Source organism: Cervus elaphus, chromosome 21 (genome assembly GCF_910594005.1).
Source record: "Cervus elaphus chromosome 21, mCerEla1.1, whole genome shotgun sequence".
NCBI classification, from domain to species: Eukaryota; Metazoa; Chordata; class Mammalia; order Artiodactyla; family Cervidae; genus Cervus; species Cervus elaphus.
In genome coordinates, this window is record NC_057835.1 from 63,561,943 (window position 1) to 63,578,536 (window position 16,594).

Below are 16,594 nucleotides of genomic sequence, written 5' to 3' on the forward strand. Positions count from 1 at the left end.
CTCTTTTATTGAGTATTTACTGTGTGCTAGGCAGTGTATCAAATGCGTTCTTTTATATCATTTTATTCTATGGCACTATTACCATCCTCACCGAGAGGAAATTTGGCACAGATTAAATAATTTGCTCAAGGTTACAGAGCTGGTAAGTGCTGAAGTCAGATGTCTCCAGCCCTTCTGGAGATTGCATTCCCAAACATCAGGTCCACAATTTTTTGGAATGTATGATTATAATTAAGTGAGTTGGTCATGGTCATTAAAGGTCCTGAGCACCCATTTTCAATATGTAGGTGTGTATATATGCAGAGGGGTTCCCCCAAACTACCAAGCAATGTGCTGACACCAGGTGAAAGTGAAAGTTGCTCAGGCATGGTCTGACTCTGCAACCCCATGGACTGACCATACAGTCTGTGGAATTCTCCAGGCCAGAATTCTGGAGTGGGTAGCCTTTCCCTTCTCCAGGGGATCCTATAATTCAACTCAGTTCTGACACTTATCTGCCTAGAGATAGCATCCAATTTCAAGGTAAAGACCCAGCTTCCACTGCTGAAACCAATTGCAAGCCCGAATAGTGAATAGTTACCTGTACTTCTGAATAGCTATAAATCAGGGGCTCCTATGACCACTTCCTTGGGTTTGATGAATCTGCTGAAGTGGCTCACAGAACTCAAAATTAACATTTTACTTACTAGATAACATAAAAGGGTATAACTCAGGAACAGCTGGGTGGAAGATAAACACTGGGCAAAGCCTGAGAAAGGGTGTGGAGCTTCCATGCCCTCTCTCTGCAACTCTGTGTGTTCACCAGGCACCAGGCCGTCTGAATCCAGTCTTCCCGGGTTTTTATGAAGGCCTCATCACACAGGCATAATTGACTAAATCACTGACCACTGGTGATTGATTCAACCTCCGGCCCATAGGGCCTCCCTCATAGCTCAGTCAGTAAAGAATCTGCCTGCAATGCAGGAGACCTGGGTTCGATTCCTGGATTGGGAAGATCCCCTGGAGGGAGGAGGAAATTGCAGTCCACTCCAGTATTGTTGCCTGGAGAATCCCATGGTCAGAGGAGCCTGGTGGGCTACAATCCACGGGGTCCACAAGAGTTGGAGACGACTTAGCGACTAAACCAGCCAACAGCCAATCCACGGGGAGTTTGAGGAAAAGTTGCTTGGTGCCCCTGGCAACCAGAATCTATCCTAAAGAGTGGTCCAAAAAGTCACCATTTTATTATTACTTCGGAAATTCTGAGGATTTGAGGAGCTCACTGCCAGAAACAGAGATAAAAGACCAAATATGTATTGCTTATTATAAATCACGATACCACAGTCATAGAATAATGAAATAGTCTCTAACTTGTCTTATGTTTGTACATAATTTCATTATAATAAAAACAATATATATACTAAAATTTTCAAAGAATTTAACACCATTCAGGTTGGAGAAATGAGGGTCTCTGCGGGTACACTGTAAGCCAGTAGTAGCATGAAGTCACACACTTTGTGCACCAGAGGCTAAGCTGCCTTCAGTCACACCACACAAATCTCTGTAGGTAGATTGGAGGCTATTCCAGTTACTGTGTTTGCACAACCAATTATCTTTAAGGTTAGCGGTATAAAACAATCATTCACTGTGCTTACAGACTCTGTGTTAGGAATCTCTGCAGGACACCATCATGATGGCTTGTCTCTGATGTCCAGGGTTTCAAGTGGAAGGAAGACTTGATGGCTGCTAGCTGGAATCCTCTAATAGTTTGTTCATTCACACATCAAGAAGTTGATAGTACCTATTGATTGGGTGCCTCAGGTCCTTCCTACATTGGCTTCTCCATGTCATCTTTCTTTGTAGTCTAGTTTTTGGATTCCTGTAGGATGGTACCTAAGTTCTAAGGCAAACTTTCCAAAAGGTAGAAAAAAACAGGCAAAAGCTGTTCATATTCTTTATGAACTAGACTTAAAAGCCATGTATTCTCTTTGTTAAAAGTCAGTCACTCCAATGGAACATAATTAAAATTCCAGAAATAAACCCATGCATATACAGTCAACTAATATCTGAGGGAGGAAAGAATACTGGAGAAAAAGTCTTTTCAATAAATGGTGCTGGGAAAATTGGATATTCACATGTAAAAGAGTGAAACTAGAATATTACACCACTCACAAAAACTAACTCAAAATGGATTAAATATTTAAATATGAGATCTGAAGCAATCAAACTCCTAGAAGAAATCATAGGAAAAAATCCCTTAAATCCCTGATACAGATCTTGGCAATGATTTTTCAGATATGACACCTAAATTACAAGCAAAAAAATTAAAAGTGGGACAACATCAAACTAAAAAGTTTCTGCATAGCCAAAGAAGTGATCAACAAAATGAAAAGATAACCCATAGAATGTGAAAATATCTGCAAGCCATATATCTAATAAGGGGTTAATACCCAAAGTAAGTAAAACAAATAGCAGCAAAACAGCCAACAAACCAATTTTTAGTTGGGCAAAGGACCTGAATAGACAGTTTACCAAAGAAGATATAGAAGTGGCCAAAGGTACATGAAAAGATGCTCAACATCACTAATCCTTAGGGAAATGTAAGGCAAAACCACAATGATATATCAACTCAGACCTGTTAAAATAGCTAGCATCAAAAAGCTCAGTCATGCCCAACTATTTGCAACCCCATGTACTATATATAACCTGTCAGGCTCCTCTGTCCATGGGATTCTCCAGGCAAAAATTCTGGAGTGGGTAGCCATTCCCTTCTTCAGGGGATCTTCCCAACCCAGGGATTGAACCTGGGTCTCCTGCATTGCAAGCAGCTTCTTTACTGTCTGAGCCACAAGGGAAGCCCACCAAAAAGACAGGAGATAACAAATGTTGGCAAGGATGTAGAGAAAAGAGAACCCCTGTGTGCTGTTGGTGAGATTGTAAATTGATACAACTACTGTGGAAAACAGTATGGAGATTCCTCCAAAACTTAAAAATAGATCTACCATATGATCCAGCAATTCTTCTGAAACCAAGCAGGACCCTGCAGGGCCTTCTAAAGGACAGAACTCCTGTGACCCTTGACTCTTGTTGGTAGAAAAACTTTAGCCTCCTAGGCCTTCCCTGTGTTTCAAAGAGCAGATTTAATAAGAGAAGTAAGAAAATGCAGAAACAAAGGAAAGTAGGCAAACAAGAAAAAATAATAATTTGACTATAAAATAAAGTCGAGGACCTTTAATTGTTCTCAAGGGCTGTAGTTAATACGCTGAGCCATGGGTTAAGTTGCTTCATTAGTGTCTGACTCTTTGCGACCCCCTGGACTGTAACCCGCCAGGCTGCTTTGTCCATGAGATTCTCCAGGTAAGAGTGGGTTGCCATGCCCTGCTCCAGGGGATCATCCCTGACCCAGGGATCAAAAACACGTCTCTTATTTCTCCTGCACTGGCAGGCAGGTTCTTTACCACTTGTGCACCTGGGAAGCCCCAAACCCTGCAGTTATTCTGCAGACAGTAAAATCCCAACCAGGTGGAGGAAGTTAACCACATGCTGATCAACAGCACTAGACCCCCGGCTGGCTGGATCCAGAAAACTGACAACTGAGATCCCCAAAATAACCACCAGGCCTACTAGCTTCTGCATCCTTCCAAAAGAGCAAGGGTATGTTGGCTCTACTGCGGAGACCCCCATGCCCATCCTCAACTCTGGCTTTTGTAATTATTCCACCAGCTGGGAAGGCTGATGCAGCAAAGACAAGATACATGAGTATTAATGATTAACCTGAATGATCCTTCCACTTCCTTCCCTTTCTGAATCCCGTCTTACATAGGTTAGCTTCTCCATCTCTTTCCGCTTAATGTATATTTTCAATTAATTTAATAAACCATGTGATTCAAGCAACTCAGTTGAGCCTTTCTGTTCTATGACTTCTAGCATAGTCTGATGAGTAGTGTACTTGGAAACTACCATTGTAATTTTCTGCCCCAGTAGTTTCTTTGCATGTAATGTATTAGTAAATCCACGCAACAGTCTTACATGGAAGGAGCTGAGGATACTGACTCAGAGAGGGTAAGTAACTTGTCCAAGGCAGCAGGGCTAATAAAGCAGGGAGCTAGAATTCATGCCCAGATGACATGGCTCCAGAATCCACATTCTTTTTCACTAGACTCCTTCACTTTTGCACATTCAATACACATAAGATGTTTGACAAACAGGAGACATACTGTCTGATGACTTAAATGGTAGAAACTTTGCTCTGTTTAGTTCCACATGGCCTGTGATAAATTTTCTAGCTTCTTTAAGACTCAGTTTCTTCACAGAACTTATTTAACTATTATTTAAAGTTAACCTATGGGAAATTTGTTTATTCAGCACGTGGCCCCTAGTAGTTGTCTAAGTAAGAACGGCTAGCGCTCATCCCCGACTCTAGGGCAGGATTGAGAACAAACCTTCATCATTTTCAAAGCTCAGTTATCTACCCTGTTTGAACCCCACTTCCCGCAACTAATCACAAAACAGGTGCCTGTTGTCAAGGCCAGACAAGGGTTCCCTCAACATTTCAGCTTCAAACGACTTAAGCAAATCTCTCTCGCCTCAGTTCTGGTTTTTGAACCCCACTATTTTTTCGTTCTGTGGGCAGTTACCTGTAGACAGTTCCCCTGAGAAACAGGCCCATGGGCCGCCCAGCGTCTGTCCCTCCGTCCACTCCTCGACTCTGGGCCTGGAAAAGAGCGTTTCGCAGGGACCCCGGGCGCCTTCTACTTCGGGCCGGGTAACCTCAGTCGTTCACCCCAAGCCCGAGCTCCTGGTGGGCCGGCCGAGGGCGGGGGCGTCACTGTGCAGGGCGCTGAGGCGTCCGGGCACCCGCGGCTCGGCTCACAGAGCGCGCGCGGCGCCCGGCACTTGCTAAGAGCTCGTCAAGTGTCACTACAGGCTTAGTTTGGTGATCGAGGTCCAACAGGGCCTTCAGACGCCCTCCTCCGTTATTCTCCCCCTCCTCCTCCGCACGCCCCCCGCCTCCTCCCGCACACTTTCCCCGACCTGTCCTTCTCGGGAGCTTCAGAGCAAAGCTGGGCAGCTTTCTCTCCTCTCTCGCGGTGTCACGGGGACGCCCCCCTTTCCCACCCAGGGCGTGGCTTCCCTCTGCCACCGCTCCACACTGGAAGAGCGCTCTCTCCTCTTTAGCTCCTCCAATGTGCGGTCCGACCGCCACCCGGCCACCTCTCAGGATAGGCCGAGTTCAGTTCAGTTCAGTTCAGTCGCTCAGTCGTGTCCGACTCTTTGCGACCCCATGGGCTGCAGCACGCCAGGCTTCCCTGTCCTTCACCAACCCCCAGAGCTTGCTCAATCTCATGTCCATCCAGTCGGTGATGCCATCCAACCACCTCATCTTCTGTGGTCCCCTTCTCCTCCTGCCTTCAATCTTTCCCAGCATCAGGGTCTTTTCCAATGAGTCAGTACTTTACATCAGTGGCCAAAGTACTGGAGTTTCAGCATCAGCATCAGTCCTTCCAATGACTATTCAGGACTGATTTCCTTTAGGATGGACTGGTTTGATCTTTTTGCAGTCCAAGGAACTTTCCAGTCTTCTCCAACACCACAGTTCAAAAGCATCAATTCTTCGGTGCTCAGCTTTCTTTATAGTCCAACTCTCACATCTATACATGACTACTGGAAAAACCATAGCTTTGACTAGACGGACCTTTGTAGGCAAAGCAATGCCTCTGCTTTTTAATATGCTGTCTAGGTTGGTCATAACTTTTCTTCCAAGGAGCAAGCGTCTTTTAATTTAGGCCGAGTTAGCGCGACATAAACCGTGTTCCTGACGCACGGCGAGAACTAGCTGGACAGTCTCGATCGTAAGAGGTCCGGGCACCTCCAGCACTGAGAGGCTAGAAGACCGAAACGCCGGAGGGGCCGAAGGCAGCGGGCCGGGAGGGGAGGCGGGGCCAGTTGGAGAGGCGGGACCTAGTGGAGGAGGCGGGGCTCCAGGTGCAATGGGCGTGGCCCCAGAGGTTCAGTAGGCGGGGCCCAAGGCGCAGTAGGCGGGACCTAGTGGAGGAGGTGGGGCCCGAGGTGCAGTGGGCGCGGGTTGGCAGGCTCAAGGGGAGACCTTTACGGCGGAAGGCGGTGCCCGCGCGGTGGCGAAATTTGGCGAGTACGTTACTCCGGCTGCGGCGGGAGGTGGGGCCGGCGCAGTGGAGTGGGGCGGGGCAGTCGGAGTGGGCGCGCCCCAGCGTGTGTGGGGAGGCGGGGCCAGGCCCGATCGGGGACAGGTCCTCAATGGGCAGGCGAGAAAGCGGGGGTCGGCCGGCGCCGTAGAGCGGGGCGGGGCCGGCCGGAGTAGGAGCGGTCCCTGCACCAGGGGGCGGGGCCTACTCAGAGCACCCGCCGGCCACCTGGTTCTGTCCCAGTTGCAGTGGCCCGAGGCTCTCGGTTTCCCCTGCTCCAGTAGCTCTGGCGGAGTCTGCGCGATGGGAGACCCGGAAAGGCCGGAAGCGGCCAGGCCCCAGCCAGAGGAGGTAAACAGCGCTGTCGCTTCCTCTCCCGCCCCGCTGTCACGCCTGGCCTCTGGGTTGCGAGCTGCGGCGGGGACCTGCAAAGTGCAGGACCTGTGTGGTAGATTTTACTCGTTGCCTCCTGAGACCCGGGGTAGGCCGGGCCTCGAGCTCTCGCCGCAGCCTCGTTTCGTCTTTTCGAGCGCCCAGAAGGCCGTCCCCGCGGAGGGGTGAGGAGGGAGCCGGGTTTCTGCTCTGTTCTGTTTCGGGGCGACCCGAGGGCAATACCTGAGACTTCAGATCCCGGCAGGGCGCACCCTCTTCCATCCTTCCCTGTTCTGGAGCCCTGGCAGGGGAGGTTGAGGCTAGGGCCGAGGACTGGTGGCCCTACTGGAGAAATGCATTCCATCTCTGGGGTGGTTAATAGGACTTGGAAGGATGCGTGTAGAAACTGACACAGGTGGATGGGGTGAACTGATAAGTAGAAAGGCTTCGGGAAGTCCTCATAACAATGGCAACGATCAGGTTAGGAGACCAGTTTTCCTCAGACTCCGCTAAACGAGCTATGAATCTTTGGGGGTACCACTTTCTTCATTTCTACAGTGGAAATGATACTTCCTTCACAAAGAATTAAGTAAAGTGCTTTATGCAAAGTATCACGGAAGTTGTGGGTGCTTAATAAAACCTACCTTAACGTGTTCATCTTCTCGGCTTCTATATTAGGGAAAGTTTTAGTCGCTCAGTAGTGTCTGCCTCTTTGCAACCCCAAGGACTGTCTGTAGCCCATCAGGCTCCTCTGTCCATGGGATTCTCCAGACAAGAACACAGGAGGGTAGCCATTCCCTTCTCCAAGGGATCTTCCTGACCCAGGGATGGAACCTGGGTCTCTTGCATTGTGGGCAGGTTCTTTACCATCAGAGCTTCTAGGGAAGCCCTTCTATATTAGTAGAGGTACATAACAACAGTAAACACACTGGGATTCATTATGCTATAGAGCTGTAGGGTAGTTAAAATTGTTGTGCTATAATTTTCTTACCCTGTTATTTTGTAGATACTTCTAAACCTGTTGCTGTGTGTGGTATCTTTGATTATTTTTAATAGAGTTTCAGCTCCCAGAGATTCAGCTCTCAGATTCACAGAGGTTCTTACATTTCTTCAGAAAGGTGTAGCTTCCAGATTTGGGATTTTACTTTATTTTGACTTTGTAAACATTTAGTAACTAACAAATTGTAAATAGCCCTCAAACTTTCTCTTCCTCTTTTGAAACAAACACATTGTCCTACTGTAATGGGACAATTCAGATATTTTTGTTTGTGGTGGTAGCTCCAACAGTTCAGACTTAAGACCTGGAAGTTAATTTTTATTTATTATCCATATCTCAGTACAGACCCACAAAGACAGAGGCAGAACTTTAGATCTAGAATGAAGTTCAATGAGCACCTGTTTCACAGTTTTTAACTTGAGATGCAAGGATGCCTTAAGTACTTTATTTCTTTTTTTTTTTTTTTTTTTAGTACTTTATTTCTATAGACATATTGGTGCAGCTTGGGCCACCTGCATCAGAATCACCTGGAAAACGTTGTAAGAAATGTAAATATCTGGGTCTACGCCCCAGATATAGTGAGTCGAAGTCTCTTGGGATGGGTTTGGGACTGCATTTTTAACAAGCGCTTCAGATGATCCTGGTACACAGTTTTGTTTTGTTTTGTTTTTTTTTCGGGTACGCCAAGCTACATGTGAAACTACTCCTACCAGGGGTCAAACACGTGCCCCCTGCAGTGGAAGCACAGTCTTAACCACTGGATCATGGTACACATATTTTAAGAACACTGTCTTGAAGAGTTTATATATGAGCTTGAAGGGGGCTTATGAATCTCCTGAAGTTTGTAGGTTTTATATGCGCAGCTGTGAATTTCCAGAGGAAGGGGGTCCAAAATTTTGATAGTTTCCCCAAATTAACTATCATTAATCTAACTGATAGCCCCTGTTTTTGAAATGATATGCCCAGGACCACACAACTCAAGCTTAAAACCAAGATCTAGGTTTAAAACTAAGTTCTCGCTCCTGGACCAGTATTCCACCTGTTTTGTCAGATTCGGTGGGAATGGGAAAATGAGAATGAAAACATCTACGAATAGTGTATAACTCTGACAGCATTCAAACACTCTACTTCACCCGAGGAGGAGGAGAGAGGTGAAGGCAAGCTAGTGAAAGTCGTGTAACTGGAGGTGGTTAGGAAGAAGGGGCTGTGTAGAATGCCAGTCTAGATCAGTGCAGGGTGAATGCTAGCTAGGGAGTCTTGACCCAGATGACTGCCCTTGCATGTCCTGGCACTTCTTGGGACCAGGTGACCAGAATCAGGAAGCACCATTCTGAAAAAGACAGCGGAAAGTTACCAAGGAATGCCTATGAGAAACTTTCACGTTTTCCTCACTTCAGCACTTGTGCGGTTACAACAAATTAGTTGTCTCTCTACTTTCGGTCTTACCAGCTGTCCAATCCTGTTTACCACTGCCAAATTAATCTACCAATAAACCTATGCCTCCATGTCACTTCCCTCAAATAAATACTCCCCAAAGGGTCTTAATTCCCGCACCAAACTGCCCAGCTCCTTCGACTGGCAAAGCAGCTTTTTCATGTTAACTACTACATCTTAATTCAGGCTGTCATTTCAACCTCTGAAATGGACACTGTCATTGCTACCAAAATCTAAGATTCTTTTCTAATTCAGCCTACATGTGGATATTCAGTTTCTCTTTCTCATGGTACCCTTGTTTGTGTTAATTCCTACTCAGAAACTTCCCATGACTCTCCATAGGAATGATTTTAAACTGTGCTCCACAATGAATGCCAGCACCTGGGGGGGTGGGGGGGCGGTAAATGGGAAGAGTTGAAATCTGAGCCTCCTAGCTCGCGCAGATGTTTGAAAATCTTTGACCCAGAAAATTCCTAACGCCTTAGTCCCATTGATACCCACAATGTGGATACTTTAGGGAATTCCTCTTCATCTCATCTTGGTCCTTTGCTTTAGCCAAGTCAGGTCACCTCTGCCTTTGCTTTCTGTCCATTTCTGTCACTTTTAATCCCAGCTGCCTCTTTCTCCACCTGCCCTTTCTCTTTCTGTCAAGAGAAATACCTGCATTCTCTAGTCTGCATTCTCAGCTGTGCTGCTGCCTTGTAGCTTCTCCCTGGATAATCACATCCATCCTCTTGCCGACTACTAATAGGATCTTCACGCCATGAGAGAGGAGTAGAGAGAGTGCTCTACCTACCATAGTGTTATATTTTCAGCTGCCTTCTTGACGTCTTGAAACTGAACCCCATATCTTCTTTATTGATCAAATTGATTTTTTAAAGGCTTTTGTGTTTGTAACTTCTTACTGTTGTTAATGACTTGGGTTGGTGGGGGTGTTTATTCATATTAAATTCTTGTTAAACATGTAAGGTGAGAAGCAAGAGTTTTTGTCTGATTTATTCAGTTATTCTCCAGGTGCTGAGCACTTTCTGACATTAGAGAGACCACACAGTTCTTCAGAGCACACTTGGAAAAATTGTGAAGTGTTTTCTGCCTTCTTTCTGGTTTTATTTTCTTCCATTGTCCCCCACATACCATAAGTCCAGATTTAGAAAGTTACTTCCAGTTCTTAAAAATGGCACATGCCATCATGACTTTTTCCATATTGTTCTTTACTTCTAAAATATGAGTTCTTAGCCCACATCCACAGAGAATGCCCTGGAGAGCCTAGAATTTGGGGATATATGATCCTCCTGACAGTATTTTAAAATGTGTGTGGATTTTCATCATCAGGAAAATAAGCAATATTATCATCTGTAGCCCAGTTCAAAGGTCTGTATTCGTTAAAGCCCCTCTCTTCACATGGCAGGATCTTTCCAATAGCCCCCTAATTCAGCTTCTTAACAATCCACATATTACCATGATGGAACAGGAAGAATATATGTATTCAAATGTGACTTTCACTTGGAAGTCGTTTAAAGATAGTTGTCGTCATCAGCAGTTTTTGCAGATCCAGATGTTGATCAATTATCAGCATTTTCAAACTCCATTCAGAGCAAGGGTGCTTGCTGCCAAAGGCTTGCTGCTTGTGATGTCATTCCCGATTGTCAGTGTGGTGCGCACAGCAAATAGAGTAAAAGTAAAGAATTTCAGCTCTGCATATAGACCTGTACCCCCAAGACAAAATACATAACAAAAAGAAAAATGCAAAATCATATCAAAATGCTGCATAGTGTGATAAAAGCAAGTGTAGTCCAAAAGAACTCAAGGAAGAACAATGTGGGCCAAGATAAGTTTGAAATATTTGTTGACTGAAGACCTCAACCTTTTAAATTGGGATTTGAATAGCTCACTTTTTAAGCCTTTCCAGCAATTTTCTAATTACTTCATGAATTATAGAAGACCACCTTTCTAAGGCCAGAAACATCCCAACAGTTAATAGTAACACAAAACAATTTTAAAAGTTCGTAACACTTGAGAGTATGCAAAGTATTTTTATTTATATTATCTCCTCTGATCTTTGTAACATTCCTTTTAAACAAGTATGGCAAATGTTAGTCTTTAATTTACAGGTGATTATGATCAGATTAAATGACTTGCCTGAAAGCATGAATAATAATACTAAGTGCTTATTGTAAGTGAACACAATTTTGTACTATAATGAACAGTGTGGAGTGAAATATGGTCATTTGGTTTACTTCATGTTCTGATGTAGAGGTAGCAGTTTCCAAAACATTGATTTTTAATCTCATCTTTGCTGTCTTATCATTCACCTGTGAAATACATCCTCCTCAGCAACACACTTCATGATCTCATTATACATGGTGGTTTTAATCTGGTAAAGGGGAAGGCGAGTGCATTCTGAGAAAGTTTTCTCTGAGATTTTGAAACTTGGACCAGTTAAAAACCACTGCTTTAAGCCTCATCAGTTTGGCTGGTTTACACCAGCGTCAAATCACTTTGCGGAGAAGGCAATGGCGCCCACTCCAGTACTCATGCCTGGAAAATCCCATGGATGGAGGAGCCTGGTGGGCTGCAGTCCATGAGGTCGCGAAGAGCTGGACACGACTGAGCGACTTCACTTTCACTTTTCACTTTCATGCATTGGAGAAGGCAGTGGCAACCCACTCCAGTGTTCTTGCCTGGAAAATCCCAGGGACGGGGGAGCCTGGTGAGCTGCTGTCTATGGGGTCACATAGGGTCGGTCACGACTGAAGCGACTTAGCAGCAGCAGCAGCAAATCACTTTGGTTCTTTCAACTTTATTTCTAATGAACTCATTTTTATTTTTACTTTTTCCTACAGTCATATTTGATGATCTCCTCCTCCTGTCATTTCACTAGTTACATCAGTTGTTGTTCAGTTGCTGAGTCGTGTCCAACTCTTTGCAACCCCATGGACTGCAGCACGCCAGGCTTCTGTGTCCTTCACCACCTCCAGGAGTTTGCTCAAACTCATGTCCACTGAGTCGGTGATGCCATCCAACCGTCTCATCCTCTGTTGTCCCCTTCTGTTCCTGCCCTCTATCTTTGCCAGCATCAGAATCTTTTCCAATGTGTCGGTTCTTCGCATCAGGTGGCCAAAGTATTGGAGCTTCAACATCAGTCCTTCCAATGAATATTCAGGGTTGATCTCCTTTAAGATTGAGTGGTTTAGTTACATCAGTACCATTTGTTAAATTAACTTTGTTTAGCAGGAGATAGTACAATTGGTCCTTGAATAACAGGGGGCTTAGGAGCCTGACTCTTGGCAGCTGAAAATCCCCATATAACTTTTCAGCTGGCATTCTATATCCACTGTTCTGCGGCCACTGATTCAATCAACTGCAGATGGAATAGTATTGTTTTTATTGGAAAAAATCCACAGATAAGTGGACCTGTGTATTCAAACCTGTGTTGAACAAGGGTTAGTTGTAGTTTACACTCTTTTTAGGGGCTTCCTAGGTGCCTCAGTGGTAAAGAATCCACCTGCCAGTGCAGGAAATGCAGGAGATGCGGGTTCAATCCCTGGGTGGGGAAGATCCCCTGGAGGAGGAAATGGCAACCCACTCCAGTATTCTTGCCTGGAAAATCCCATGGACGGAGGAGCCTGGCGAGCAGCAGTCCATGGGGTCCCAAAGAGATGGACATAACTGAGTGAGCATACATGCACTCTTTATAACTTTAGTTTACCTCACTGTTTTGAATTCTGGTTTTTAAATGGTAAAGAATCTGCCTGCAGTGCAGGAGACCTGAGTTCGATCCCTGAGTCAGGAAGACCCCCTGGAGAAGAGAACGACTACCCACTCCAGTATTCTTGCCTGGAGAATTCCATGGACAGAGGAGCCTGGCAGGCTCCATACAGAACATGGGGTTGTAAAGAGTCAGACACAACTGAGGGAATAACACTTTCACGTCACACTGGCCCTAATCTAGCTGCCATCCACACGTACAGAGATGTAGTTTAAGGCAAGGCTTTGAATTTCAACCTATCTCAGTTCTAATCTTATTTCTGCCACTTACCAGTTGTGGAATCCTGGGTGTGTTATTTACCTACTTCAAGATTTAGTTTTCCCATCTGTAAAATCGGAATACTATTACAATTTGACTAACTTGTTGTACAGATGAAGCAGATTAAATGCATATAAAGCATCTGTGTGGTGTCAGTTCAAAAGCAGCCTCAGTGCCGGACCTAGAGGACATGCTCTTATGTGTCCTCCTGTTATAGAGCCTGAAACTGCAGTGTCTCAGAATCTTAAAGCTTTTTTGAGATTGCAAAGTCCTCAGTTCAGTTCAGTTCAGTCGCTCAGTCGTGTCTGACTCTTTTTGACCCCGTGGACCGCAGCACGCCAGGCCTCCCTGTCCATCACCAACTCCCAGAGTCCACCCAATCTCATGTCCATTGAGTCGGTGATGCCATCCAGCCATCTCATCCTCTGTCATTCCCTTCTCCTCCTGCCTTCAATCTTTCCCACTATCAGGGTCTTTTCCAATGAGTCAGCTCTTCACATCAGGTGACCAAAGTATTGGAATTTTAGCCTCAACATCAGTCCTTCCAATGAACATTCAGGACTGATCTCCTTTAGGATGGACTGGTTGGATCTCCTTGCAGTCCAAAGGATTCTCAAGAGTCTTCTCCAACACCACAGTTCAAAAGCACCAATTCTTCGGTGCTCAGCTTTCTTTATAGTCCAACACTCACATCCATACATGACCACTGGAAAAACCATAGCCTTGACTAGATGGATCTTTGTTGGCAAAGTAACGTCTCTGTTTTTAATATGCTGTCTAGGTTGGTCATAACTTTCCTTCCAAGGAGCAAGAGTCTTTTAATTTCATGGCTGCAATCACCATCTGCAGTGATTTTGGAGCCCAGAAAAATAAAGTCAGCCACTGTTTCCACTGTTTCCTCATCTATTTGCCATGAAGTGATGGGACCAGATGCCATGATCTTAGTTTTCTGAATGTTGAGCTTTAAGCCAACTTTTTCAGTGTCCTCTTTCACTTTCATCAAGAGGCTGTTTAGTTCTTATTCACTTTCTGCCATAAGGGTGGTGTCATCTGCATATCTGAGGTTATTGATACTTATCCCGGCAATCTTGATTGCAGAAGTTGAGTACAAGTTACAATTTTGAGCAAGGTCCTCAATGGTGGCACAAATAAACAAAAAAACTTGACCACTTTCATTTTAGAAATTTACCTAAATGTTTGTGGAATGAATATTGAGTAAAGGCCAGACTGTATGCTAAGCTCTAAGGATTCCACAAGTGTAAAGCTGGTTTTTACTGTTAAGAAGCGGAGTCTAGAGGAAACTGTAGACAGAGAATTAAATTTCAGTGAGCTATGTGCTATCTTAGGCATATAATCAAGGCCTTTGGTGTGCTGAGGGGAGGGGTATGTGAGGGTACTCAGAAGAGGCTTGACTTGAATGGTTTTAGATTATTTCACTGATATATTGTGGTTTTATGTTAAATTTTTTAAAATCTAAAGGTATCCAGTAATCGGAGCACAGGATAAAGAGAAATTAACAGTCCATTCACTTACTTGTGCACGGGTGCTGAGTTGCTTCAGTTGTGTCTGACTGTTTGCAACCCTGTGGACTGTGGCCCATAGGGTCATCTGTCCATGGGATTCTCCCGGCAAGAATACTGGAGTGTGTGGCCATGCCCTCCTCCAGGGGATCTTCCAGACCCAGAGGCTGAACCTGCCCCCTGCAGCTCCTGCATTGCAGGTGGATTTTTTACTGCTGAGCCACTGGGGAAACTAATGTTTACTTAACACAGTACTCTGGAAATACCACAATATATATAAAAAAAAAGGTCTCCATTCTTGATGACTATTAAAATATATATATATGTGTGTGTGTGTGTGTATATATATATGTATGTATATGTATGTATACGGCATTGTCCCCTTTTAGAGTGCTATCCTCGTTCCAAGCAATATGCATTTAGGTATGTGTTTCTTTATCCCACAGAGTTTTGAGACGGTCCCAGTGAGACCATATACAGTACAGGAATGTTAGCGTGTAAATAGCAAAAACCAATTGGTACATGGGAAGGTTCAGACAACGACTGCTAAGTTGTTGGTAAAGAGTTTTCAAATGAGTATGATAATATTTCAGTTAAGATTAGACAAGAAAACTTTAAAATTAAAAAGCAGCTTATAATAGTAGCCTATTCGTGCCAGCATTCTGTCTCGATGAGAGGCACTGAAGAGACATTTTGTCCACAATTTTAGAAATTTGCCCCCCGTGACATTTATGGGTCTAGTTTTTTATACTTATCCTCAGAGTAACAATAACAGCAATAACATTTTGAGTGATTATTATGCACCAGGCTCTGTTTAAAGCATTTTTATCATCAAAATTAATCTCTAAGGTAGGTGTTATTTTACTGATGAGGAAACTGAGACTCAGAGAAGTTAAGGAACATTCTATAGCCACACACCTAAGCAAACACCATTGGCCAGCTACCAGATCACAGTAAGGATTTGAGCTGGGGAGACTGGCTCCCAAACTGTGCTGTCTCCCTAACTCTCCCAGACGTGAGTTAGATGTGAATAAAGGGGAATCTCTACATAAAATGGGTGTTTGTACTTTATTTTTCAAAGAGGTTATCTTCAGATGCCAATGAAAATGAAGCAAAGTCAGATGAAGAGCCACTCCTAAGAAAGAGTTCTCGTCGATTTGTCATCTTTCCAATCCAGTACCCTGACATTTGGAAAATGTATAAACAGGCACAGGCATCCTTCTGGACAGCAGAAGAGGTAAGTAGCATCGCCGTCACCAGCAAACATGTTCTCTAGGGCAGTGTTCACATTTTCTATTATGGGACATTAACATTTTTGAACTTACATTGTAAGGTACCCTGGATAAGATCATTTGTATATGATAATGTCTGAAATCCCTGAGACGGAATACAGGGTTCTCCAATGTTTTGTGTTTCGACTTCTACCTATAAACATGTTTTCTTCTGCAAAAATGTCATCTCAGTCATCTCAGTTTACCTCTAATATGTTTTCAAACATTTTCCTTTTTTTTGTGTGTGTTTTTTATTTTTGGTTGAGCTGAATCCTTGTTGCTGCACACGAACTTTCGTTAGTTGCGGTGAGCGGGGGCTACTCTTTGTGGCGGTACGCATGCTTCGCGTTGTGCTGGCTTCTCTCATTGTGGAGCACAAGCTCTAGGCACATGGGCTTCAGTAGTAGCAGCACGTGGGCTCAGTAGTTGGGCTGCCCTGACTTAGTTGCCCTGCAGCTTGTGGGATCTTCCCAGACCTGGGATCGAACCCTTGTCCCCTGCATGGGCAGACAGATTCTCATGCACTGTACCCCCAGGCAAGTCCCATTTTCCATTTTTGAACAGACTTTTGATTTGCTGTGACCAAATAAGACTAGTTTTTACTTACAGTCAGTGGAATAAATGAATAAATAAATACATTTGCTGCTATAGCTGATGATGCTGAAAGAGCTGCCACACAAGGAATTTGCCCAGGCAATGTACTCAACTTCTGAACTGCTGGCCGGAATTCACCATGCTCCTCCCTGCCTGGCTCTGCCCTCAGCCACATGAAACCTGGCACAACTGCCCCAGCAGACAGGACAGCTGTGGAATGTTTTCTCTTAGTGTGG

At 44.7% G+C, this 16,594-nt stretch overlaps 1 protein-coding gene across 3 annotated transcripts in view; it reads left to right on the plus strand.

The window, feature by feature from the left end:
- The first annotated feature begins 6,039 nt into the window (after nucleotides 1-6,039).
- Nucleotides 6,040-16,594, plus strand: part of RRM2B (ribonucleotide reductase regulatory TP53 inducible subunit M2B) — a 37,108-nt gene continuing 26,553 nt past the window's right edge. For 2 of the 3 annotated variants that reach the window (XM_043880117.1, XM_043880116.1), the window contains exons 1-2: nucleotides 6,230-6,494; nucleotides 15,575-15,730. In XM_043880117.1, the coding sequence (XP_043736052.1) occupies nucleotides 6,447-6,494; nucleotides 15,575-15,730 (204 nt within the window). In that variant the 5' untranslated portion in view covers nucleotides 6,230-6,446. Of the gene's footprint in view, nucleotides 6,131-6,229; nucleotides 6,495-15,574; nucleotides 15,731-16,594 lie in introns of those variants that run through there. The other variant, XM_043880118.1, reaches the window with a different exon arrangement.